At 46.3% G+C, this 27,962-nt stretch overlaps 1 protein-coding gene across 3 annotated transcripts in view; it reads left to right on the top strand.

The window, feature by feature from the left end:
• Positions 1-27,962, top strand: part of CACNA1H (calcium voltage-gated channel subunit alpha1 H) — a 127,314-nt gene that overhangs the window by 49,852 nt on the left and 49,500 nt on the right. For all 3 annotated transcript variants that reach the window (XM_075104703.1, XM_075104704.1, XM_075104705.1), the window contains exons 9-12: positions 22,244-22,395; positions 23,395-23,580; positions 24,242-24,359; positions 25,984-26,139. In XM_075104703.1, coding sequence (XP_074960804.1) covers positions 22,244-22,395; positions 23,395-23,580; positions 24,242-24,359; positions 25,984-26,139 — 612 coding nt within the window. The remainder of the gene's footprint in view (positions 1-22,243; positions 22,396-23,394; positions 23,581-24,241; positions 24,360-25,983; positions 26,140-27,962) is intronic.

Genomic DNA, 27,962 nt, shown 5'->3' on the forward strand with positions numbered 1-27,962 from the left:
TGTCCCCACCTCTTGGGAGGGAAGAGAAGGGCTTTGTCCGGAGACCTCGGGAGGAGAGAGGTGTTTCTCATCCTCTTTTGTGTCCCAAGATCATACCACCTTTTTAGTACACTCCAGACCACCTTTATCCAGGCCCCCTTTTCTGCAGACAGCCACTCTGCCCGGATGTTAACAAAGCTGGTAACAGTTTGGGGATCCTGTCTGCACAATTCAGGCTGCAAGGCTTCTGATGAGAACCAGCAGCAGGTCCTACATGGAGCACTTACACCTGGCAAGGTGTTGTTCCCGTATTAGAGGGAACCAAGGGGCAGAGGCAAGATAGTATGAACTGATGGCAAATGTTTGCGGTTAAAAGCCAGGTGTCCTGGCTCAGGGCTAGATCCCTGTCTGCTGGCCTTTAGCAGCTTTCATGGCAAAGGGTGTAAATCACGTCCTTCCACGGGGAGCCTGCCGGGAATGGTGTTCATGGAGCCTTCTCTCTCTCTTTTATTCTCTTCTGTAATTTAACTGACTCCACTGCTCTGTTTTCCTTCTGTTGGATTGTATGTTCTTGGTATATTTTTTTTTACTATATAAGGGAAAGCATACTAGAGATCCATCCATTCCTCTGCCTCCTACCAGACAGGAACAGCACCTCTCCAATGCAGAAACTGAGTGTAATAACTCATTTGAGTGCTGACATACTGAGCAGTCAGGGGAGAGTCAGGAGAACAACAGAGCTAGTCATGGAGGGGGGAGTTTGCACTCTGATCTGGTTCCTATAGATGTGCTCATTAGTCTAGGGAATAATATTGGGATATTCCCTGTGGAACCGTAGGCACGTTTTACCACCACCAATGGTTCAGTTCCTTCCCCTCACTTATGCCATTAGTTGTTCTCCATGGTGAGGGATTGGCCATATAAATCACATCTCCTCTCTGCCAAGATGATGGACTACTTAAGCAGGTGATGGTAACGTGCTTCCCAGCATAAGCTGTTGCACGGAACCTGGGGATCTGCACAGCCCCGGTGACAGCCCCACACCATGTAGCAACAGTGTGTGGGACCCACAAGATGAGTTTCTTCCATCTGGGTCATGTACTGAGTCAGCTGAGACAGTCACGGTGCCCTCCAAGGCTTCTGAGCCTGAATCTATGAAACCTCCATGCTTCATAAACATACGTGATGGCAACGGGTGGTTATATATAGAATTTAGACAGGTTGTTTGCATTTCAACTGGCAGGTAAAATAAACCCAGTGTAATATAGCCCCAAGAATGAAAGCAGAGTGCACTTGCCAGCTGCATTTCATCACAAAAATGTGCGTAAATCACAGCCATGGGCAGCCAGCTTCAAATGTTATGCTGACAGTGGTGCTAATGTGCTCCAAGGCAGGGAGGCTTGACACAGCTGGACAGTGGGGTGTTCACTGTCTGTGAAGGGAAACTCAACGAGAAAGGGCCCGTGATGAAGACGGTGACTTTCACAAAGAGTGGGGCGTTGCATTGTGCCTGTGCCTTCCTGCTGGCTGTCGGCTGAACCCTTTTTGTCTGGGAGTGGGTTTGGTGAGAGGGCTTTGATCAGGTAAGCAGGCCTCGGGGTGAGCACGCTCCATGCTCCGAAGCAGGCGTAGCTGGTAGTCCCTTGCCTGAGCGATGACAAGACACAAGTTTGAGGAAGAGCTCGAGCCTCTGCTTCATGGCAGCTGTGATCAGCAGTTCCAGAGAGATCTTGGTGCCTGCAGGCAACACGCAGAGCCCCAGTCAGATCCCTCCAAGCAGCCCAAGTGGCTTTGGTACTGCACATGGCAGCAGCTTGCCATCCTTCCAGCTGCCTCCTTGAAAAGCAGCTGGGCTGCAGGGACAAGAGCAGGGTTAGCAGAGAACAGCAGAGGAGGAAATTCAAAAGACTGAGACAGCCAAACCAACAGATGGGGGCAGGAAAACATGGCAAGGCTTGGAGAGGAACGTGCCCTGGAGTGGCGGGAAGCAAGGAGTGGCTTGGATTGTCTCAGGAGCTCTTGGGATGGTGCAGCTGCTGGTCTACCAGGAACACCACCTCCCATGTTAGCTGAGGCTGCCCCTCTGTTTCCTTACACTTCCCCAGTCCGTCTGCATCTATCTTTTGTCTTCTTGGATTTTTAGTTCCACAAGACAAGGATTGCATTTTGTTCTGTGTACATCACCTCGCCAAATGCGCTCCCGGGCACGGCCTGCTAGGTGTTATTACAAGCAATAATAGCAGTGGGAATAGGAACAGAGCACTGCACCTCTCCCAGCACCGGTTTTTATGCCTGGAGGTTGCAGGTGGACTATGAAATTTGAGTTTACAGCCCAAATTCAAACCAAATGCAGCAGGAATGTAACACTAGGGGATGTGCAGATAAGAGGATGGGAACGGTGGTACACAGTGGTGCTGTGCCATGGACTCACGGTGCCTATAGATTGGTGGCTCCCACCTGCTAGGAGGCAAATCAATTTAATACTTTTGTGCATTTCCAACCACTCCCCATGTATGATTGCTTTCTTTGTAGGCCTGGAAAATACAGAAAGGCTTAAAAATAGATTTAACTGAGAAAATGTTCGGAAGGTGTAGAAAAGACAGTCAAGCCACACCTGAGAGCAAAGTGGGGTTAGTATTTGGCAGTACACATGAAATGATGGCAGCTTAGCCTGAAAGCTCTGTGTGGAGATCCAGTGGGGTTGCTCCGGTGTCCTGTACGCTGCCCTTCTCTGGGAACCTCAGAGTTGAGAGGCAGAGCTGGCTGTCCCCACCAGCAGGCAGAGGATTAAAGATGCTCAGGGTAGCAATCACCAGAGGAGAGCCACCACTGCAAGGAAATAAACAGGTATGTTTACTGCTGCTGTCAGCCTGAGTCATGAATTTTCCTCAGGTTTTTAACCAGGGTTCTCCAGCTGGGACAGTGAGATGTTCCAGCATTATGAATGAAGCTTTAAATGTCTCCTTGAAACCTCCTTCTGGATCTTTTGTTACAAGATCAGGATGCTTTTTTATATAATGGTTTTGAGAGGTGAGGGGAGAAAGTTGCATCTGAAAGGAGCGAGACTCTCACTCGAAAATGAGGGAGATTTGGCATGCCTGCATGCATTCTTTTAAAGCTCTATTTTTGTTTGCTCTGTCTGGTTTACAGCCTTAAAGACAGCCTGACTCCCAATTTGGGAAAAACACTCTGCGCACAGGCCTTGTAGCATCAGTGGTAAAGCTCGCTAGAGCAGGGAGTCTGCCACCGAGGAGGACGGGGCAGGAAGACCGCTTGGCTTCTTTCCCCCTGTGAATGCATTTCTCAGGAGTTTTCTCTCCTGGCTGAATCCTGTACAAATTAATACCTCCTCTCTCCCTGTTCTGTCCTTGTCCCGTGCACAGACAAATCCAAACCTTTTTACCATAGTGCCCCTGGAGAAAGCAGCAGAGAGAGAGTCTCTTATTTATTTTATATACCCCAAAGGGAAATGACTTTGTTGCAGACAGATGGGTCCTGTAGTTCTCTGACTCTTAGCATGACTATGCATGGACTTGTCTGTGCTTTAAAGTTAGTTTGGATTGAGGTGGTTTATGAAGCCAGAGTGTGCTGGCTGCTCCTAGGAGCTCTACCTGGAGCTTGATGATGGGACCAGGGGAGCAAATCCCTGGCTCTGTGCTCCCCGGGTGCGCCTTGCTCTCAGAGCAACCCAGAGTCTAGGCAGAAACTTCACAGCTCCAACCTGCCCCAAATCCAATCAATAAGAGGAAATAAATCGAACCTCAGGGAGATGCTCGATATGGGAGGCAATCAGAGTTTTCCTTTTGTTCATGAAGGGTTCAGAGGCAAAACATCAACCGTGTCAGCACTGTTCAGCTCCGGTCACTGCTGCCTGGGAGTGCAAACAGTTTAAAGTCATTTGTGTAAATTAGTTTCAGGCAGAGAGTCTGAAATCAGCTTGGGTTGCTGGGCAATTATCTCCTTGCAAATGGCCTGTGTTATGGGGCCATATTGCAGAAGATCTCTCACTTGTTCTAAGGTCTCTTGAAGCTGCCAAAACAAGAGATCAGCATCTTGAATATCTTTAAAGCAGAACTACTAATACGGAATGTTGGAGTGCTGGCAGGTACTGGCTGATTCATGTGCCAAAGTACAAGGGACTGAACTGCAGAGCGTGGGGATTTAAATGCCAGAGATTTCAGTTTATGATGAGGACTATTAGGGGCTGCAAATGCCTCTGAAAGCCCCTAGAGCCAGGGGCAAGCCGGGGTACAGCTCCCCACTTCCTTGGAGGACAGCATAACCCACCAAAACACTTTTCAGAGATATCCAAAAGAGCATTACCCTTCCTTTTCTTGTTCCACGCTCTCCTTTCCCTAGCTGTGTCCCCTCTTCGGGGTGCCACTGGGTTCTTCTAAGGTTCAGGCTGGAATTCTGTTGTTTACATCCCTTCCTTCCTGCTGCCAGAGTACCAGCATATAGATTCTCCCCAGAGTAGCAGGAATCACCCCCTTGCTGTAATGTGGGGAGTTTGGTGGCTGAGGATGTGCCTCTGCTGCTTCCTTTCTCTTGCGCAGATTCTCCCTGTTCCTGAGACTAAGTTTAACCTGTGAGTGATGGGCTGGGACCAACAGACAGATACTGACCCTGCAGCTGACAGTAGAGTGGACGTTTCCCACCTGAGCTTGCAGAAGTCCTTGTATTTCAGAAATTATTTAATGCTATGGGTTCCCTCCCACTCCTTTTTTCCCCCCTTGCTAGTCGGTGTGTAATAGCGGAGGGTTTCATACGTATTTGATTTTTTAACTATAGCATGAAATCTGGATGCTGTATTTATGGCTGCAGCTGTCACTCCTCTGAAAACATGCAGTGAAATGAAGGTTAACAAGTTTGGGCTCTCAGGAAAGCATGTAAAAAAGCACTTGCAGGAGACTTTTTGTCATCACACCGGAATGAAGAACAGATATTTTCTGAGGTTTTCCAGTCCAGGGTTATTTATCATCATCTGAAGCAAATACTTTTCTAATTGTATATCCTTGCTTGAAATTCTCGAAACCCCAAATCAAATTCTTTTCCTTCGTACAATATACACAGAGAGTACAGGATACAGAGCCTGAGGGGGTGGTTTAATAGTTTAAGAATCACGTTGGCACTGGCCAGACTTGATGCAGCCATATGTTCAAATCCCAGGGGTGACCACTCACCAGGAGGTAGACAGGGCTCCGTATCATTTATTGTGTGTTCACTTAAAAACAGATGTCCTGATTACTGTGGCTGGAGGAAGAGATATTCTGCCTCTCTTCCAAAGAGCAAGGGCACGCCATGCTCTTCAGCATCCCCCCACACCACATTTGCGCTGGTGTGTGCTTCCATATTCCTGTGTGTGCACAGTCTGAGGTTTGAAGCCCTGGCTCGTTGATTTTAATGGTGATTTGCTTAAATAAGATAGCTTTCGGCCTTTGTTTAAACAGAACTTTGGTCTGAAAAGTACCAAATATGCTTGGAAATACTGTACTTGGTATAAGAGGTCGTGTTAGAGCCTTAGGGCTCATGGCTGTGTCTCTCTAGGGTCACTGCACTCAGGTTTGGGCTCTGTGTGGCTCAACATAGTTGTGTCAAAATAAGACATGGCGTTCCAGCCATCCCTGCAGGTCTTTCCGTGTCTGACAGTGCCTGGGAAAAGCAGAGCAGAGCCAAACTGGGACCTAGCATGGGTGTTGAGGGAGTTGGGCACCGGTGCAGACCAGAGCTCTGATCCAGCAGGACTGTACAGACGGGATGGGATGCGAAAGCTCCATCTTAACGATGGTGAGGCCATCAGGATTGATGGGGCTGGGGTGTGGGAGAGTTCAGACATATTTCTAGTAATCGCACCCTTCCTGTTGTGTGTTGGTTTTGTTTCTAAGACTCTAAAATAGACTGTGTAGGAAGTTGCAAGATTTGGACTCCTCTGCCCAGTTCTGCATATTAAAGAGAGAGAGCTGCTCTGAGAAGCAGCCAAACGCAGCTCCAGTGCTCTTCTGAGAAACCTCTTAACGCACGAGGATCGCTTCTGCCTTGCAAATGCTCACATCCCTCCCTCTCCCTGTCACGTTCACACTGTAAGGAAATCGGGCAGGCTGTCCTCTCCTCTATTGACGCCCCATTGCCTGCAGTTAATTAAACTCTGCATGGTACTCAATGCAGCATGTCCGTTTGGTTAACACCTGTCAGCCAAAGCGGTAACTTACCCCCATTATCTGCGGCTCTGAGCAAGCAGTTGTAGCCTGGATCTTTAATTCACTCCTCACACTCCTCTTGCGCAGCATTTGCTGCTCACCCAAGTTTTTGCCATGCCAAATTCGGCACCCAGAAAGTGCCGTTCCATTTTTTTACCATCTCCATAGAAACCACTTTGGAGTTGCAGAGTGCAGGGTTTGTGCAAATTTAAAAAGAAACTAATGTAATGGTTCAGTTCGATCAGGTTTCGGACTGCCAGTCGCTTGGAAGGAGTGTGTGTTTCAATGATAAAGTTGAGAAGAAAAGCAGCGGAAGTTCTCAAAGGCAGAGATGCAACAATTTTCTGCTATATGAGCCCAGGATAAAGCTTTTATGATAGCACAAAGTTTATCTGAAGATTGTTTGGAGGGAGACACACATTTTTTACTCTTCCACAGAAATCTAGGTAATTTTCTTGCCTAGGAGGAAACCTGTTTATGTGCAAAGCTGCTTTTTTATGTGCAGGCTCACTTCTTCACCTTGTTAATGCAACTGCCTCTCAGTTTGACCTCTCTTAAAAGGTTTAAATGCATATAGATTAATGTACTTTTGATGTCAGGGCTAATGAAGTCCTGTGCCTTCTCTGCTTAATTTTCTAATTTATAGATAGAGGCTCAGCGCCGCTCAGGAGCAGCCAGGATTGGACCTAGGGTTGGTTTGCAGCTGACGGATAGAAAAGTTAATTCTGGGGTGGGGAGCAGAGAGGCAGGCATGAACAGGGGATGCTTCTCTGTAGTAATTTGTGCTTCTCTGTCTCTAGCACAACCACCTACGGCAACTTTTAGACAGGGTTGAACTCAGAAATAAAAACCCCATCATTAGACAGCAAAGGAGGGGAACTCCTTGCTGTGCTCACATGTCCAAAGGTCACAGTGGTTTAGCAGCACCAGTCCAGGTCCACAGTCACCAAGGCAATAGCTCATTGCCATGGAAACACTCACCACCTTCTAAGCAAGAGCTTTTGAGCAAGTCCCGATGAAAAATTGCTTGAGATCCACTGTGTATCCCACCCCTCAACACATTTGGGGACTAAGAAATAAAATAATTTGACAGCTTTCATGATCTATCCATTTTGGAAACCCACGAGGAGCATTTCCACGTGGGCAGAAACATTTGCGAGCTCCATTGCTTCCTCAAGGGCTCACTGTTTGCACATGGTTGTTTTAGCATTACTAGTTTATTAAAGCCACTACACTGGAGATTGCATCTAAATTCTCTTTCACTCCCACTCTCTACAAATAAAAGCTTGTATTGCCTGTTTCATATGAGAACTGACGTAGCTGTTCAGAGGATATGGATCAGTTTGGCTTATTCTTGGGGTTGCCTCTTCCGCAGGGGGTGGCTGGCCCTGCTCCCAGGGCAGGGAGCTGGACGAGCGCCCTGGTGCGGCTGGCTTAGCCGTGAGGTCTGGTTGGAGCAGCCCTTCCTGTGCATCTGCTCCTCATGGCTCTTGCTGCGGGAGAAGCATCACTTCTGCTACTCAGAGCCACAGCAGGGATGTGCAAAGCTGCCAGGAGGACAACTTGAATGTGGCGTGGAGGAAGGTTGCAAATTAAAACCTTTTTTTTTTTTTTGCTTTGTTTCGGAGCTGTTGCTGTCTGACAGGTTTTCCCCAGGTGAAGGCACGATGTGGGCAGCGGGTTGGCAGAGCCGTGCAATTCAGTAGAGCTGCGGAGTGGTCAGGCGCTGCCCCAGTGCTGTCGTGGGGGAGCAGGCGGTGCAGCGAGCCAGAGCTCGTCTCCTCTGCCTGGAGGGTTTCTCCTGACGCACACAGCGTGGGGTCAGGATGGGGGGCATCGGGGCGAGGCGGCACGGAGGATGGCACGGCCCGCGCAGAGCACGAGGGCCAGGCGCAGCATGGTGTCATGTGGGAGGAAGCTACCCGTCCCTTCACCCGAACCAGGCATCTTCTGTAGAGAAACTGCTGTAAGATGATAAATCAGGAGGAGTGTGCTGCCTCTTGTACCTTCTCTTTTCGCTGCCTCACAGCTCCCCTTGAAATGACAGCAACACATAATTGCATCGCTTTGGTGTTCACAGCATCAGCGCTGATGATTTCAGAGGTGTTATTATTGTTGCCATTAACAGTGTAATTAGTGTTAGCACAATGGTCCCCTTCATCCAACGTGCCAAGGCTGAACTAACAACCTCCAAAACCAAATACATCCACTCCACCAGCTTGGGGAGAGCGTCTCCACTCTCAGGTGTTCAGCAGCCCTACATCTTCTGCAGCTGGCACTGCAGCCTCGTAGTAGTACTGAATTACAATAATTTTAATTAGTACTACTGTTATTAGGGCTAGTATAACTGAATTTCATTATTTTAGAGATGATTTTATTTCATTATGTAAAATCATAAAAACTAAAGTTTTTTTTCTGGATCATTTTGCTCCCATAACAATAGAAACACTGCAAATCCAAGGCATGCTTGGGTGTGAGGCATATTTCGTGCAAAAGGAATGAGAAGAATGCAGTGGAAAGTCACCTTCTAATTTTTAAGTCCTGTTCTCCAGACTTTTGCGTTCTTCCCCCAATATTAGAAATAAATATTACAGGAGAAATATGTTGCAAAGCCAGCATAGTTAATTTCTGTGAATTTTGTTCCTTGGTCATCTCTGAATATCAGTGGTGGTTTAATATAATTTCATTTCATTGGGGTTTTTTTTGTTGAGAAGGTGAAAATGAGGAAGTGCTGGGCCATCTCCAAACTCAGTGGTGGTTCCACTGAAATCGAGGAATTCTGCCAGCTGAAAATCCAATAGCTGTCTGTAAGATACAAAGAGCCGACGTGAGGGGGAACAAGAGCTGCTGAGCTCTCCTGCTGGTTTGTGCTCACATTCAGTAATTCCAAGCTTTCACTTTGTGCAGTGTCCAAGTGATGGGACTATGCTGAAGGGCAGCGCTGTCATGTAGTTCCTTTCTGACCTCTTTTGTCCTTTCTTGCCTTAGCAAAGCAGGTTGCTGTTGTCGCGGGGGGCAAGAGGGATGACCCTGATTGTAGTTGTTACTTCTAAATTTCTGAGTTTGAATGCCTGTGTTGCGCACACTCAAAAGCTAAAACGGGGCTGTGAGCTCCCGGGAGCGGCTCATTCCCTTGTCTCCAGCAGAAATGGTGGTGGTGTGTGGCTCACCGCTGTCCGCCTGCTCTGATGGATGCTGTTATCAAAGACACACCTGAAGGATCAGGACCCAGAAGCCTTCCTTGCCAGTCGTAATGGCACGTGCTGCAGGCTGCCGGCAAATAGAGGCTCTGGTTTTCTACCTTTTCATCTTCACTTTTTTTGATCATTGTGGATGGTTTTAATTGCCACTTTAGTCTGATGCTCATGGCTAAGAAGAATGCATCAATAATTCACTTGCAAGAAGAGTGTGGCAGCTCTAGAGTTCCCACCTGCCTGCTTTGGCTGCAGGCGGGAGCACCCTGGGCTGTTCGCAGCATTGTGTTCTCAGGGACAAAAGTAAGTGTGTAACAATTGCTTGGGTTGCTTTAGGTTTACTAGAGGGGAGGAAAGGTGGATTTCCCCTGAATTTGTTCTCCAGGCTCTAGCCTACCTTCTGATACAGAACAGAGAGGAGTTGCTGCCTGCATTACAGATGTGGGTTTGCAGGCAGTAATTTCCATGCTGATGAAGCTTTTGAAACTTAAGCTCTTTGTGAGCATTTCTGGAAGCTGCAGAGAAACTGTATCAAAACTGAGTCTGTACCAAGTACAATCCTGTCTTGGAGGACATAAGGGCTGGATGTTCCCCCAGCTGTGTTGTCCCCACAGGATGTCCCTGAGCTTCATCAGATTATGAAAAAAGTGATAAGATGTAGCTACCTGCCCTAGCAGTGGCTTGGATCCTAAAAACCCAAGGGGTCTTTTCAGACCAGTGTCACAAAAATCACAGTAGATAGAGCTTGACTCACCTAGTCCATCCTCTTGCTCTAAGGCAGGATCAACTCTTCCTGTATCAGGGTCCTAAGTGGTTTCTTATCTTTTAAGACAACCCCAGAAGGTGAACATCCTTGGTTAATGAAGGTCTCTGCACATCCCAAAGGGAAGCCTATAAAGAACTGCCTGTGCCCAAATGGCTGATACGAGTTTAGGACCACGTGAGAGACTAGACTTTAGTCTAGCAGTTAGGAAAAGTTCTTGGGAGTCCTGACATTTGGCATCTCATTGTAGACACTTCCCTTGGTGACCCAAGAATGAAGACTCAAGTAGGCAACACCCCGCTGTTCTGTAAGGTACACCACCAAATTTTCCCCTGATGTCCACCCAACATTTTTGTTTTCTTCTTCTACAAGATCCTTGAACCTCAGAAAAGCTGTTGTAACCTTCTTCCATCCTTCCTTCTTCCACTTGGCACTCAGAGGTTAGTTACAGCAGATGGCTCCATTTTTTTCTGAAGAATTATCCTCTCATTGAACTTATTTCCCCATCAGACCACTTCTGCTTCCTCTCCTTGGGCTTAAAAGATGACTAAGTCAAGGTCTTTGTCAGATACAGACTAAACATTCCCCATCTTGTTCTTCCCATCAGCAGCCCTCTATCATGTTTTCTTGATGTGCCTCATCTCCTAATACTGGTACACAGTCCGCAAATTGCAAATGCGCATTTTTCAGAGGGACTCTCTATAAAGGTCTATTAGCAAGGGATGAGTAATGATTTGACAAAATAGATTTAAGTGGCCCCTTCTGAATCATCTTGGCAGTAATAGAGAGACTGTGTCCATTTTTTGATTAAATATTTCCAGTGCCATTAGCTTGGGTGAAGTAAACAACTTCTATTGAGTTTGCCTGCTAATGACAACCCACAGGCCTTTGATCTCTGTTATCAGAGAGCGAGCCTGTTGCTTGGATATGGATAAAGATCATATAATCATTGCTAAAGGTGCCTCTTGCAGTACAATCAAAGACTTCGGAAACGGTTCTTTATTCTCTTGATGTTCATGCTCCTGAAACCTTTAATGGACGTTGTCAGAAGCGCGTGTGATGGGCATCCCGTAACCTCTGTGCACAGTCAGAAATATGCAATTGTAGTTTGGCTGTAAGATTTTAGCAAAGAAAATCTACAATTAACCTTGATTTCTTGTGCAGACTCCTTGAGGCAGGGCCTCTGTGTTCATTTTTGTCTGAAAGGGACTGTAGCATATTTCCATGTTCTTTGTGTCTATCCTTTTATAGCATGTCTCACAATATTGTATGCTTTTTCTTAAATTTTCCAGCTCTTGAAATCTTGTGACTCGGTTTACATCTAAAAGGAAAAGATAGACCCTAGCTCTTCTTTCTAGTTAATGGTATGGAATATAAGATATTTTCAGCCTAAATATAAAAAAAAAAAAAAGAAAAGAAAAGCAAAAGAAAATAAATCAGTATGAATAACAGTTTTCTTTTTTAAATTCATGCTTTGTGATTAGCCAGCAAAGCTGATTCCAGGCATTAGGCTGATGATTTTTAACTATTTGTTGTTGACTTCAGCACAGACAGTGGTCAAGAGAAAAAAAGGTTGGCAATGGGCAAGAATTGCATGAATATAATTCCTTGTGTGAGTGTAATTTTTTTTATGGTGAGAGATAAGTCAAATATATTGGATGAGAGTCAACACAGGCCTCGCTAAGAGATGTCATGCCTCACAGATCTGCCGGTTCTTTGAAGGACTCCACCAGCATACGGATGGGAATGATTCAGGCTGTATAATTTCCCTGGATTTTCGCCAGAGGCTCTTAAAGGAACTAAGCCGAAGTGGGGTGGGATGGAAGTCTGCTCATTGAGAGAAGCCTGCTCGTATTTAGCAGCTGCCTTAGAGATGCGGGAAGGGGTACAAGTAACAGGTCCATTTTTAAAACGTTGGGAAGTTGCCAGCGGCATCTCCTGCTGCGCTGTGGGACGCGTGCTGCCCTGCGTACTCCTGAACGATGTTCTGGTCATGGCGATGCTGAGAGTGAAAGGATGATGATGGCTCCCCTTGGCACCAAGCTCAGTCTGAACAGGCGCTTCCTCGCTTGCACCCAACCCTGGAGGAATGATTATTCATTCGCTGTCCTCAGTTCAGGCGTATTTCCAGTCTTCTTCTTTTTCAGTGAAACTTATCCATGTATTAGATGACCAGTTTGCAGAGTCCGCACTGGAGCATCTCTCCCCAGGTGAGCTATTACAGTGCTCTTGGTGTATTGCTGGAGGCACTCATTCTTGGTTGTTGTCTGGAGAGTTAGCTCCTTCCTCCTGTGACTTCTTGTTTAATAACTAAACCTGAGCACTTCTGGCCTTGTTTGGGGGTAGTTATTTTATAGGGCTTGGGGTTTTTTTTTCATTTTAAGGCTTATTTTTTCAGCCATCTGTCAGACCAAGTGATCCTCTGTCAAGATATAATCCAGCTGATTGGCCTACTTTTCAGGAATAGTAACTTTAGTTTTGTATGCTACCACTCATAGCATTTCAGATTACTCAGGTCCTTTCCTCCTGAGGGTGGAGAAGACAGCAATTGATCTAATCCAGCCTGGCATTTATGCCACTTGAAATGAAATTGTATTTTGCTGAATGAAACTGAGAAATGGGAAAGTAATACCACAAATATGTTGTGCCATGTGGGATCTTCTGCCTGGGAAGCTTCCCAAGGAAGCTACAACGGAGTTGATTATCCCAGAGAACAAACTCTCTGATCTGTAGCTCTTGTTGCAAGAGACGGAAGCGTGGCAGCCAAGGTTTCTTCTGTAGAAAACATGCCCAAGCAGGTGTGTCAACCAAGTGAACTTGAAGGATTCACACTAAAATCCCAGAGAGTATATGACTTTGGTGTGCCGTCATTGCTGGATAACATTAACCCTAATAGCATTTTGGTTTTTTAATGCCGGAGTACACCATGCTTGTATACAGCTTGCTCCATTCCTCCACTGATGCCCTATCTGCAGCTCTGGAAAGCAGCAGCGTGTTTTGCATTTGGCTGGCCGTATGCAGCTGGGTAAGTAATTATTAGCAGTGACTTTCATGCCACAGAGCAGAGAGGTAAAAGCAATTCCACCGAGCATTAGGAGATCAAGTAGGTCAATTGAAAGGAGGAAAAATTACCATCGGCTATCTTCAATTAAACTGTTATCGCTCCACGTGAAGGATCCCATTTAGAGGAAGGCATAAAACCTGAGAGTAGAGGTGACTGAGAGAATAAATCCTCCATTTTTCATTCCAAAGCCAGAGAGTTCATCAGTAGACATGAGGAGGAGATCTCCCTTTCCTTCTATTTCCGGCCTACTTTTAAGTAGAGCCCATTTGGAAATCTCTCAGCAAAACATTTCTTTCATCAGAAGGCACAAACTCATCAAAGTCGCAGCTTTTAGTAGAGACATCAATGACAGCTATACCCTTCCTGAGAAGGGCTTTTGGATCTGGGAGGTTGTGGTGTCTGGCTGTCAAACGCAGGGCAGAAGGCACCTCAGAATAGCAAATGTCTTGGTGACCAGGGCAGTCTTCTAGGAGCTGGGGCTTCCTGGTTCAAATCCTTGGTCCCTTTCCAAGGCCAGAGAGCATAAATAGCTTTCAGTGGCATTCATGTGCATGGGAAAGCACCATCCAAACCATTTTTTTCTAGTAAGAGAAGTTATATCGTATGAAGGCAAGGCAATTTCCATGGTTTGAACTGGAGTCTGGACTGACTAAACTGGTTTGAAGTTGATTTTAAGACAGTAGGAGTCCTATGTTGTAGTAAATAAACAACATCAAAATGGTTTACAAAGGAAATATTTTCAGATGCAGGAACTGAAAGGCCCACTTGAATTATTATCCACATTTTTTTAAGGGCACAGAATGCAGAGGAGGAAAGAAGCCAGGTCTTCAGTTGCTTGGGGGGTTTTTTGTTAGGTTGGTTTGGTTGGGTTTTTTACTTACCTTAGAAATATCAGAATTATTCTGTTTGGTCTTTGACAAGCAAAAAAAAAAAGGGGAGAAAACTAAAGGTCAAAATGTAGCGTTCACATTTGCTAGCAGTCTTCTGAGATGTCACTTACATTCCCTGATGGCTCTCTGCTTCAGCTGTGAGCTTCTGGCTCTTTAAACTCCCTCAGAGAGAACCTTTTCCCAAACTGCTTCAGAGGCATTGGAACGAAATAGCTGGAAATAAAAACAAGCATACAGCTTGCAGAGCGTAGGGCAGCCTTGTCTCTTCTGCATACAGCTGCTGCAGTACTGAGCCCCTGCTTGTGAGATGTCGCTGCTTCCTTCCCTCACCCATTTCTGGGCCCTGGATGTTCGTGTTTATTATTACAGTTAAGCCACGCTACGCACTTATGTTTCATTACTGGTGTGCGAAACGCTTTCCGTGACCTAGCCCAGCCAGGGCTGCCTTGCGACAGAGCCTGCAGGAACTCCCAAAGCACATGGGCCCAAGCACTCTTGCTCAGTTCAGGTGTGAAATTCACTGTCTGCCTGTAGAGCCTTGAGCTGCTTATTTGCTGGGGTTTCAGGCACATGCCGTTATTTTCACCAGTGCTCAGCTTCCACACAGGGTGGGCAAAAGCTTGGGGAGGGACACACAGCCCCCTCTAACTGCATCATTTCTGCATCCAAGTGTAAATCTGCAGTGATATTCAGGCTGTTCTTGTCCCAGACGTGTAGCGGAGGGTGTTTGGGTTGGGAGGCAGGGCAGAGTTCCTCTGCCTGGGTGGTAAATACCTGCTGTGACTGAGGGAAGGGACCAGCCCCCAGATGCCGGCACGTAGAGCATCCACACTCATGCTGAATGGCTGAGTACATTGTTTTAGACAGGTTAAATAATTAATAGCCTCAGGGGCATGCAAGGTGACAGATTCTCCGATACGCTGCATTAAGCATTTAAAAACTTCAGCTTAGGCCTGTCCCATGTCATGCCCGGTTGCTGGGCTGACTTTGGGGGGGTCTGAGCTTGTGCCCAGGAGGGCAAGTGCTGCTGATGTCTTCGCGTCCTTTGGCCAAAATTTGCTCTGTAGCAAAATGCCTGTGATGTGGTTGTTAATTATAGCTCTTGACCCATGGGTAGAGCCTACCTGAGGAGGCTAAGGCTCCTCTTTAGTTGAATTTGCCATAGGAAAAGGGTATGGGCAAGAAACTGGTGTTTGATGTAAGTTTTCAAAGGAGTAAGTGTGCAAGAAACACGGCTGAGCGTTTCAAGTGCAAAGCTTGAGCTTGTAAGAGTGCAAGGGTTTGGGGATCGCTGTGGATGCAGGTGAGCTGTGGTGTGTGGGGAGGAGGGGACCGCTGGGTGCCTGAGGACTGGGATAAATCAGCCACCTCCAAGGAGAGGAAAGAAAGGAGACAGGCTTTGGGTTAGAGATCTCTGCACTTTCTCTGTGGGTTAAACCCAGTCTCCAATAGTCCCATGCAATGTTTTAGCCAAACCTTCATCACGTATTCAGAAGGCACATGGGTCCAGGGTTGCAGACTGATGCTTGCTGCCTAGCACAGTGGGAGTCTGCCTGTAATATTAGTATTATACACACGTTCCATACATGTTCTAGTTTTTTAGGAAAAGTTGGAGGAATAGTTTGTAACTTTGAGCTCTCTTTAGCAATTTCGTTGATTTGCTCCCCTCCAGTGGTGCCAATGCTTCAAACTCATTTAAGCTATTTTCCACAATTTTTGAACAATATTTCTTATTAAAAAAGTCTAATCCCTCCCAAACCATCTCTTTAATCTGTCCCAGAAAACTGGCTTTCATCTCACGATTGCTTTCACAGTGGCACGTGAACTCTAGAAATTTAATATGGAGCCCAGTAATCCATCAGTTAAACGGATTAATCATGTAGGAGGCTATATGGCTCAGAGAGTAAAGCAAGTAGGCTTTACTCTCCCTCCATAGAGGAAAAGCTGGCTCAAGCATAGCTCCGTGCTCTGCCGTCGATGTGCACTGGAGATGCAAAGGGCTTCCTTCCGCCTTGCAGATCTCGTGGCGGGGATGGACCCTGGAGGGTGGCTGGTTGCGGTGTCTTGGTTCTTCCCTCGGATGAGTGAGCACTGATGTCCGTCACAAGATGAAAAGGTAAAGCGCGAGGCTGAGCTGCCAAGAGGCACCGTCTCCTCATCTCACAGTGGAGGGGGAATTGCACTGTGGTTGGCATCCCTTTACATGGTTTATTGGGACTGTCACCTTTCTGCAGCCAGCGACATCATGACCGAGGCTGCAGGTGTCCTGGTATCCCCAGTGTACCTGTGCAGCATGCAGACACCACTCGGAAAAGCCTTCACTGGAAAAGTAGAAATTCTTGAGTCCCTGTCCTGACGCTGCCTATGGCTCACTGAGTGAAGTAGCTCTTAAAATCCCCATAATTCGGTTTCCTTTCGATAGGGTGGAGCAGAGCTTTTGCACCCCATTGCCATAGATGAGGCAGAGCCACAGCCGACACCGCTGCCTGGCCTCAGGAAGGCAGGAGCTTGTATTAGGGAGGAGGAGCAGCCTGTGCACAAGTGCCAGGGCGGAGAATAAGGCCTTGAAGCTAGACTGGTTCCTTCTGGGTGGTGTTCTGTGCATCACTGTTACTGGATCTTTGCTAGGAAGTGTCAGGAGCAGTCCCTCCTTTAGTCCTTGAGCACAGCTCGCAAATGCCTTTGAAATCTATGAACATACTAAAAAGTAAAGTTGCTTAGTGCTGGGTGGATTATCCAGTATTGCGCCAATTGCTATGGTTTATTAATCTAAAAAGTTGTGTGGTTTGGATTTTTCCTCCCTCTTCCACCTCATTTTAATTAGCCTGAATGCCTTCTTCCCTGCCTCTCTCCTGCATTCCCTTTGGTTTTTTAATTCTGTGAAATGGGGATGATGCCAGAGACTGCAGACAGGTGAGATATGTTGCAGTGGGAAAACTGGTAATTCGAAAATGGGGTGAAAAGAGAAAATAGGGAGTGTCCAGAAGCAAAATATGAATTGACAGTTCATTGTGTCTCCTCTTCCTGGTCAGAGCCTCTGCAGACCAAACTTAAAAATGTAAAGCAGAAAAGCCAACATAAACAAGTGGTCAAAATCCCATTGACAGCTTTAGGCCCAGGACTAGGGAAAAAAACAACATAAGTGCAAAGGATGTTTATGAGACTAAATGTTCTGGATTTGTTTACCACTCCTCTGCGTCTCTGCCAGCCTCAGCTCGCCCTGTTCAGGAGTCGTTGAATGGCTGCTTTGGGCTTGGGGGGATTTCTGAAGCAAAGCACATCTTTTACTCTGGAAGCTTCCTTTCCTGTTTGTTCAGCAGGAGGGACCAGGTGTCTAACAGCCCTTTTCTCCAGTGTGATGCAGATATTATTTCTACTCAGTATCAGAGCAAAAAGGAGCCCCAGCCAAGGCATGGTGCCATCCCGCTGGTGATTGAACCTAAGCTATGTAAAATAGGTGGTTGTGGATGCAGCAATCAGAAGAGACAAGGTCGAAGGTGAGTGAGAGGACAGAGAGAGGTACAAAGAGATAGTGACTTCCTTGAAAAACTGCAGTAATTCAGTTGCACGAAGAGAATCTAAGGCTACAAAGTCCTACTCCTGCTCTTCGTTCCCTGCTTGTAGGAGCCGTCAGGAGATTGACCACTATAGGTTTCTCTTCTATTGGATTTCTTCCGATTCCAGGAAGGCTCTGGGGTTGTGCTGCGGCTTGCTAAAACCAGAAGTATCAGATTCTCAGAAAGACTAGTCTTCCAAGGTTTTCAGACCCAAACTATTTAGAAAAGGATTTTTTGTCTGTTTATCTGAACTTGGAATGAACTGCTGAAACGTTTGAGGTTTGTCCCTAATAAAAACATGGTTTCGAATCACTGAAATATTCTACAGCAAAAATATGGCCTTCAAAGTGAGCAGAGGTGGTTGCGCTTTCCTGGGACATGTTTTGCCAGGAGTCAAGGCTAACTGTTACTTTAAACTCATATGCAAGGATGCTGAAATCTTACAGATTGATCCCATACAGTTTCTGCCCTTCTCTTGAACGTGGGAAACTTACTCCTGCAGCCAAAGCGTGAGGATTCATTTGAATCTGAAATCTATAAAATTTGTACTCAAATCTGAACCTTTTTTTTGAACCTTGCCTGGGACCTGCCAGTGGGGCTTGTGGGTTAAACCACTCTCTGTGCTCGTTTCTGCTGTCTCCAGCGTGGCAGTTCCCATTCCAGCCTCCACATCTGGCACTGCGGACCCTCGTGATAGCACTGTGCACCATCTCCCGCATTGCCTCCGTTGTGGGGATTCCTCAGTGTTTTGTAGCCTCGTGCAATGCTGCCTGGTTGCCATTCGACTGGGCCTGGCCTGTCTCCGAAACCCTGGACAAATGTAAAGGTCAGTCATTGCAGCAGCAAAAGATGTGGAGATATTCAAAGCTGCTTGAGGGGTCATGCTCTCTGACTGTCGTTTGAAAAAGCAAGTTTGCAGCGATGCAGTTTGGAGCCCTATGGTGGGCTGTCAGAGTTGTTAAGGTTTACAAAGTATTTAGCAAAAAGCAAGAAAATACCACTTTAGAACTACTCTTGGAAGTGCATCGTTTTGATGCCAACCTTTGTTAACCATTCCTTGCTAGGAAGGAAGTTGCATTTTGTGACCTAACCACGTCTCAAGCAAAAAGCCTGACATCTCCTTTTCTGAGAAGGTCAAAACAAGACATTGCAGCAATTTTAAAGCTTTGTTGCAGCTTCATTTTCTTGCAGCCAGAAAGTTTGACAAAAATAATCCTTGCCATGAAAAGTTTTGTTTTCAGCAAATCAACATTTTGTTCTTCCCAGAGAAAAAAGGCTTCTGGAAAAATTCCTGCTCTGGGGTTGGCTTAAATTTGAACAAAACAACAGTGTCTCCTAGTGGCTGACTCCAGGGGAATAGCCAAATCCATCTTGGCTTTCAAGTGTCTCTTCCTTGACCCTCCTCCTAGATCTTTGTTCATCGGGAAGTGAGAGAAGTGGGAAATGAATTGCGCTCTAAGCAACAAACCATTTCATAAGCCATAAAAATATCTATGGCAGGCTGTTTTCTAGGCTCCAGTTGGTGTTGAAAGAAGGTAATTACTTTTGAAGGCTGTATCACTGGATGCTTGCCTCATCTTCTGTTCAGCTTCCACTCTAATAATACAAAAGCTCACATCAGCAGCTTAGCCAGCATGCAGGGCTATCCATCCTTGTCTGTGCCCAGTGGGTCCTGCCTCCGTGGCACTGCAGGGTTGCGCTCCAAACGTCTCACGTTACAGCAGTCCTTGTCATCAAATCAGTTCTGCCTCACACCAAACGTGATCGCTACAGGATAACGAAGATCTTTTGTCTGAAGCACGACTGGCTTTGCAGCGTCAGCCTGCTGTCCATCAACCTTGCCCAGGCGTCCCCCTATCATCTTGATCTGCTGGATCAGCTCCTCATCACAGCTATTGATGATCTCATCTGCGCCGCTTCCTCGTCCTCTCCTTTCCCTTCTCCTTGTGCCCTCTGTCCCCTCCCCTGAGAGATGGCTGCGACTTTTCTCCTGCACTCTCTGAACTCGTATATGCAGCAAAAGACGCGGCGCTGGAGAGTAAGGAATAAGGACACCCAACTGTCACAGGAAATTGGCAAACCAATTCAAGCAATGGTATTGGCAGATGAACTGGTTGCAATGCCAACAGGCCACAGAAAAATCTTGGGGTTGGCTTTGAAAACATGGGAATTTAGGGAATAACAACTTACAAATTCTTCTTCTTTGCCTGAGGGTGTTTTTAAGTTTATTCAGCCTAGGCTTTTCAGGCTGGACACTAACTTTTTTGATAATGACTCCTGAGATTGTCTTGTCGTATTTGTGTAACTCCGGGTTTGGGACTTTGAAATGATCACCAGATATCCCAATTTTCACGATAAAATCGTGACTCTTGGCAGCATATCCAGCAGCAGCAAGGTGAACTTTGAGAACTCTGAATTAAGTTTTACATTAGCAGATGAGACTGCTGCTGTATCATTGACTACAAGGTACTGTAGGTCTAAATGGCTAGGTTCTCCATGTTTCCAAACAGAAAGTGCTACAGGACAACTCTGTCCTTTCAGCTGCAGATTCCTTGCTGGTGACTGTGTCATTAATTTCCCAGCCTCAACACACTTAATGAGCCATCCTTGGCCTGCCGTGAACACCCTGTCCCAAGGAGCCCTCAGTCTGCTGCCTGGAGGGATGCAAGAATTTAGCAAGTTATTTTGCTTCTTGTTAAGAATGCCCTCGTATAACCCCAGCTGAGGGGAGTGTGTGCCAGCCGCACAATGCTCCTGACAAATAGCTCGAGGACGCTGCGAGCGTGGTGCCCGGTCACCGCTGTGGCTTACAGCGGGACAGGCGCCTGGGAGCCTGCGGGGCTATTTCAGCCTCCGTCTCTGTTGGGGAGCTAGTTAGATGCCACCCTGGAGCAGCCCTTTTCTTCAGCTGTGTTTTCATGGCAAAGGGAAGACCTCTGCCCAGGTTGTTTTGGCATTGTCAGGGAAGGGAACAGCACGGATGAGCACTGGTTGGTGCTAGGAATCGCCGTCCCTGCAGCAAGGAAGGTGTGAGGAGGGGAGCCCGGTGATCGTGCTGTTCAGGTGCACTGTGCAGCCATCCCTTGCTAGAGACTAAAGAACTGAAAATTGCACAGTCCTTCCCCTGGTGTCCCTTAGTAATTAGTGTATATGGATTATAATCATGAGACCTGAGGCTCTCAGTGCTCTTTCTCCCGGATAAATGGTTGAGCAAAAGACAGTCTATTGCATAAAGTAATTTAGCCTATGAACGATGGTTCATTAGCAGCCCACAGGCTGTCGCTGCCTACAGTAGGCGATGTGTGGGCTCTTCCTGCATTCGAGTTAACTCTTTCACCCTCTCTTTCAATTGCCAAGGATTCGGTGTGCAGTGTGTGGAGTTAAATGGGGCTATGCTATAGTGTTACGGTGGTCGTCTCCCTTCAGAGCCTCAAATAATGCAGCAACACCCCCAAGAAACTGCCAGCTTTTAACATAGTGTCTAATGATGGACGGGGAATAAAGGAAGCTATTAGCAGTCGGGAGATGAGTCAGATATGAAAACAACACCTTTTTCTTGACAATACTATTACACGGAGGAAACGAAAAAGACACATTTTCTGTTGCAAAGGAGCAGGCCTTGAGCATTAGAAATGCGCATTGCAGAGCCCAGTGCTGTTTGCCGGAGTAGCTCCGAGTAAGTGAGCAAACCCCCATGCCACCTTTTGCATCTGTCCCTGCTGTGCCACGTTTTGGAGCCTGGGTGCTGGGCAGACATCGCTGTGCTTCCCAGGAAAGGAACATCTAAGGCTCTGTCTGAAAAGCAGGATTGTAGCCCAAGGTAATTTGGAGGAGGGGAATGGAAAAATCAGTTCTTGGATTTAAGCTACATGCAGTCTTTTACACTCAGAGAAACCCACACTGATCCTGGAGGGAATCCTGACTCAGGGCCATAGCGCTGTCATTTTAACACAGTCTGCTGTACATTTCTAACCAGGACTCCGGAAGGAAAAGTCATCTTGGGTTTTTTTGGGACAATTTCCAAAGGGAGATAAATGTCTCAAGGGAGGTAAACTATTGATCCTACTGACTTTCGCTGGTATTTGCTTTCCTAATTCTCTTAAGAGATATCTGCAAATAAAAAAGTAGTTTGTTTGTGTATGAATAGAGCTATGTTTTATTGATAGTGGTCCTGCTTTGGATGTAGCTGTATCCATAAAGCTCGGCTGGGGTTAGAGCAACAAAAACAGCCTGACCAAGACAAGTCCAGATAGAAGCCTTACAAGCCATACTAGCCATTCACCTGGATAACTTTATCTTGCAACAGTGAACAAGCCCCCTCCTTTGCATTGCTTTAGTTTTTTGGGCCCACGTATTGGGCACAGTTGTTCTGCTCCAGAAACAGGCTGGGATTCTGTGTTTCTAGTAAGAGTCACAGGGTCTGTCCATGAGGCTTGTCTGCTGTTCCCCTCAGACACTTATCATGGCTCTCCGGAAGGAACGTGGGAAGATGTACCATTTGTCCATCATTAGCACAAATCCCGGAGTGGGAGGAACATACCAGCCTTTAGCCATTTCCTCTGTGCCTCTGTTTGACCATGTTGCTTTCTTGCCCCATAGCCGGACGAGTTGACCAACGCCTTGGAGATCAGTAACATCGTCTTCACAAGCATGTTTGCGCTGGAGATGCTCCTGAAACTCCTTGCCTTTGGCCTCTTCGGCTACATCAAGAACCCCTACAACATCTTTGATGGGATCATAGTTGTCATCAGGTCACTGCCAGTTCTTTCTCCACTGTGGCTTTTCTGCCGAGGGCTCAGACCAGCTTGGGAGTGGAACGGGGAACAGGAACAACGTGGCACGTGTTAATCCAGGGCTCGCTGGCTATGGTGTGCTATAATTATGCCGGCCTTTTAGATTCCCGTCATTAGAAGGGCTGTCCAAAGTAAATGGACCTGGCAGATGGAGAACAAAGTCTATTTACACCACACATCTGGCACTGTGGTCAATTTTCCACTGAAGTGAAGAATGGCTGGTCCTGGGAAAGGAGTACTGTGAGCGTCCATATCCCAGCAGCGTGCCCTCTCCCAAATTAACACATAACTCAGGCCAGAACTGGGCAAGCAGGAGGGTAAAAGAGGGCACCGTTCTGCTGTCCTCTCCCAGGGGAATGCTATCCCAGCCTAAACTGAGGATGTCACAGCATGTGGGTGAGAAGCTTGTGCAGCACTTCTCTGCTGGGATTCTTTCTAGCAGTGCTGTTCATCCCTTGATCAGTAATTTGGGGCCATAGAAGTCAAGGGACACACAGAAGGTGTAAACCAGGATAGCGCCCTTGGCTTCAGTTGGCCCATCTGTTTGATTCAGAGGAGTGAAGAGCAATAGGGGCCCAGAGCACAGGCCGTGCTGTGGCCTGATCAAACCAACCCACCCCAACAAATGTAAATTTTTCTGGATATTAGCTTGGTACACAGTTGTGATCCACATTTTGTGGCTAGGTTGGTGACTGTAGTGATACAGACTAGCAGGAGACATGCTGTGGTGTGAAGAGCCACAGAAAGCAAGGGAATTAAAGAACCAAGAAACCAGCTATACAGGATATAGGTTGTGTGTCTGCACAACTGGGAAGTGAAGGTATTTTTCAGAAGCAAGAAAGTAGCAGGCAAATAAATTACCCCTTTAGGTCTTAAATGGTGTGATATCCTGTAAGAAACCAGGGCTTTCACAGTACAGTACTGCTGTTTATAGTTGTTCTCCTGGTGTTCCTGCAGCGTCTGGGAGATCATCGGCCAGTCAGATGGAGGCCTCTCTGTGCTACGAACTTTTCGGCTGCTTCGGGTGCTGAAACTGGTGCGTTTCATGCCCGCCCTCCGTCGCCAGCTCGTGGTCCTGATGAAGACAATGGACAATGTAGCCACCTTTTGCATGTTGCTCATGCTCTTCATCTTTATCTTCAGGTACCAGCGGCTGCTGCTCTTCGATTAATTGTTCAGCCTAAGTAATATGTAGATTAGAACAATGATACACTGCCTTTGCTAGGCTGCCTGCGTGGTCGAATTGCTCACAATAGGCTGACAAGCAGACACTCAACAGACTATTTACCTCTTTTCACTCTCAGTTTTTCATGTAGTACTGTAATTCTGTAGATGAATGAAGTACACAAGCAGGCAACAATTGCTCTGGGGTTCCTGGGAGGCTCGTTTAGCTGTGTCTCAGGAAGCTGTCAGTAACTGGGCTCTACCAGTGTTATATTTGAGATGGAGGCTGTACAGACACCAAGACTTCTGTTTGCCCCTATAATGCACCTCAGGCTCCTGTTCTTAGAAACCAGTTGGATCAGGAAGCTGGCAACATGGTTTGCCATTTTCTAGACAAAGGAGATCCCTGATTTTGACTTCAGTGTAGACAATTGTAATGAAATGTGACACAGAAGAACCAATTGGCAGCGTTTGATCAGTGATTGTGTCAGTGGTAGAGCAGAGCCCTTCTTCCTGGGAAATATCCCAGGCATACAAAACACTGTTGGGGGGAAGTGTCTGAAAAATCACTGCAGTTCTCCCTGCAACCATATTTCACACAATAATGTGGTTCTTCCATCTCCCTTTTTTCCCACTCTAGCATTCTCGGCATGCATCTTTTTGGATGCAAGTTCAGCCTGAAAACTGATACGGGAGACACAGTTCCAGATAGAAAGAATTTTGATTCCTTACTTTGGGCCATTGTGACCGTATTTCAGGTAAGCTCTGGATCCTCTGGAAAGTTTTAAGGTAGACCACCTGGACAAGTTATTTCACTTTTAAAACTAACCCATTCCAGTAGGTGTCAAATTTGGACTGAAATGGCACTGTAGAGTTATTCGGGCAAAGTGATTGTGTTTCTGAGTTAGGTGGTCTTTATAAGCCCTGATAGAGAAGCAGTCTACCCAAAATCATCACTGTGCATATCTGTTGTCAGTAAAAGTAAAGCCTAAGAAGGCCTGGAAATCCACCCTTAATTTTCCTTTCATGTAGTGGGTAAGATCAAGACCCACAGTCAACTGTCCATTCTGCTCCTGTTCTGTAGACCTCTGTCTCCTTATTTGCCTTCACTGCCCCAAAAATGCACTTTGCAAACAATTTCTTTTAACTGGGAGTGAAAAGTACTGTCACAAACCATTGACAACTTTTACATATAAAGTTGTGTTTCCTCTGCAGACGAGAGCTGTTATCTGCTTGAAATTACTGGCATATTCCACAATGGAGCAATAAGCTGCTATTTCTAGGACTTTCTAAATATAAAGATTAGCCTTTTCTGTTTAAAAGCTCAATCTTTAGAGCCCGAGAGCAGCAAGTGGAGCACGAAGTAAACAATGTTAAGCTAAATTTCTAGATGCAGAGTAGGTGTTCACCACAGTATCTTTCAAGGTAGAAACCAGTCCAGAGTCTTCACTGTGAATATAACTTCTTGCCAAGTTTTCCTTCTTACAAAGGAGCAAGGACAAATCAGCAGTACTCTCACAGGTTCACATTTTTCTTTTACCAACGTAAATACAGATTTCTGCATTCATTCTAACATCCCTCGGGAAATAGAGTTGGCACAGAGCACAAGGGCTCAGTCCTACATCCCATGAAGTTTAATGAGTGGCATGACTCAGTGCAGCTGACTGCATTCCTATCCCCAAAGCTACCTTGTTTTCAGGAGGGATAGAGGCTATTTTCATTGGAAGCAGGAATTAATGTGCAGCATGAATCTGCCATCCATTTTTCTTAGGCCCCAAGATTTTTGAGCTCCAGGAAAGCTAGGAGAGTGGGAATCCCTGAGGAAGGTGCCTTGGAGCAAGGCTTTGCAAAGATGTGTATTTTTTTGCCTGGCTTGTCCATGCTTTTAAGTAATGGAAACCACTTCATTTCCCTGAGTTTTCTGAGCCACCCAATGTCATTTATCTCACCAAATATCATGTCCCCTACCCTTTCCTTCAACTCCGGATGCCTTATAAAGAGCAGCCCGAAAGGAGAAAACAGCTCTGGCCTCAGGTCTGTTATTTTCTGATGGTTACCAAAGGAGGCATTACGCCACCAAATAATGGGACTCCTACCAGTGCATCCTTCATGTTACCATAGGATCTGAACTAGTCATCTCTGTGGGCAGCAGTGCACTAAATCTTCCTGCAGAGAGGGGAGGTTTGGCCAGGAGAGAGCTCTCACATGCAAAAACCTAAATAAAGGAATGGTTTGCTGTCTCATCTCATGAGACCTGCTAATGATTACGCTCAGAAAAGGTCAAAGGGAGAGGAATAAGTGGATGAATCAGTATTTGAACGGAGCTGCTGTGCATGAGAGGAGTGGACTAATTAGAGAGTCTTCCCCTTCACCTCTCTGCAGATCCTCACTCAAGAGGACTGGAACGTGGTCCTGTACAATGGGATGGCATCTACATCCTCATGGGCAGCACTCTACTTTGTGGCCCTGATGACCTTCGGCAATTATGTGCTCTTCAACCTTCTTGTTGCCATTCTGGTAGAAGGCTTCCAGGCAGAGGTAAGAGACCTGAGCAGAGGGAGAAAACTGAGAAGCACGTGTAGGCAAGAGTGTAGGGATGAATCACATCTGAGTGCTAACACCTAGCCATGCAAGCAGCCCTAAATTTAAACTGAAGGGTTGGATGAGCTGGGTTGGGCATGCGAAGCTCTTGTAAATCTATCTTTGTGAATAAGGCCTGCTGGACTTGGCATGGGGCTTGGGAGACGAACACTTAGCTAGCTCTGCTACAGGGTCTGTTGTGTGACCTAGAGGAAATAATTTAGGATTAATTGAACTCGCCAAATCTCCCATATGCCCTGTGCTTGGTGTTTCTTTATGGTGGGCCTCAGGCCTTCAATGTATCTAGCTAGTGGTAGTCGTGGGGACCAGGTAGGATGTGCACTGGCTCTCAGTCCAGGCCCTTCCTTTTGACTCTGTCCCTTATGTGTTACTTGAAGCTGGTAGCACAGCTGTTCAAAAGTTGTGTTGCAAGGTTACAAACATTAAATTTTGAAATACTTAGGATAATGTAGGGCATATAAATGCTAAAGAGATTTTTACCTACACCTGAAAATAATGTGTGTGTCAGGTCAATGAGCAGGGAATTTATGATGAACTGCAGGCATCTCATCTCATCTCACATGGAAAGGATTAAAGAAGTTATTTTATTTCTAAGTCAAAAGTGATATGTCATGTCCTGATCTGAACTAGGGAGGAGGCTTAGCAGCTGTGCAGGCAGTCCTGTGCCACATGATCCAGAGCAGTAGGCCACACTGGTGTGAGTGGTGTAAGGGGTATAGTACTGGTGTGAGTGGGGGGCCCCTGCAACCTCTTAAGTTTTCCTCCCCACTGGCAGGTCCACACCAGATATGCTTTCAGCATCCTGAGAGAGTAAAACCAGCCATTCCCTGCCCTACCTTGCTCTTTCTTCAGATCACAGCCAGTCCATTTGGGGAGATTTTAAGTGAGGATGATCTATTTCGGTTGTAAATATAACTATGTATGTGCATGGATATGTTATCCAGGAAAAAATTACTTTTTTCAAAGTCCTAGGGCAAATGGAAATTATTTTGAGACTTACCAAAAATCATCTAGTCCCAGTTAAAGCTAAGAATAGTGGCATCAAAAGGGCTTACGTCGTGCTTTGGGATTTTTTAATTATTACTTTTTTATTTCTGCAACCATCAAGAAGGGAGAGTTTGTTTAGTGCTGGATTGGCTTCAGAGACACACAGACTCAGAAAGAAAATGAGGAAATGGCTTCAGTTTTCACTGCCTTAGCTCCCAAGGGAAAGAGGAGAAAGAAATTATTTCTGTAAGGTTTTTTTTCACTTTTCGTTTTTTCCCCAGAAATGGTATCGTGCTCTCATTTACCATGTTTCGATCACACTTAGATGAACCTTCGCTGACCATGGAATATAATTGAAATATTCATGGACCAAAAATTTCAATCTCTCAAGCCAGCACAGCCACATTTATGTCTTTCAAGGATGTCTGCGTAGATTCATTATTAAAACTTCCCTCCTAGCTTGCTCGTAGCACTAGCAGAGGAAAATTAATTGAAACAACAGGAGCCAAGTCCTAGTTTGCAAAAAACCAACCCTGATCTCTCAGGGCCATTTCATGGATGGTCAGAGTGGCAAGTGCCACCTACACACGCGCAGAAGGCACAAGTAGTCTAGCTCATCGCCTTCAAAATGAACAGCTCTGCACTGCATTAGCGGGCATTTTAATGTCTTGCACAACATGGTCCATGCCCTGAAGAGCCAGCACAGCCGACCATGAAGAGCAAGAAGGTCTTTTTCCAAGAACAAGCCTATACTGCATGCGTCAGTGACTAGA

The sequence above is a fragment of the Phalacrocorax aristotelis genome, chromosome 10 (assembly GCF_949628215.1).
Source record: "Phalacrocorax aristotelis chromosome 10, bGulAri2.1, whole genome shotgun sequence".
In the NCBI taxonomy this organism is placed as follows: Eukaryota; Metazoa; Chordata; class Aves; order Suliformes; family Phalacrocoracidae; genus Phalacrocorax; species Phalacrocorax aristotelis.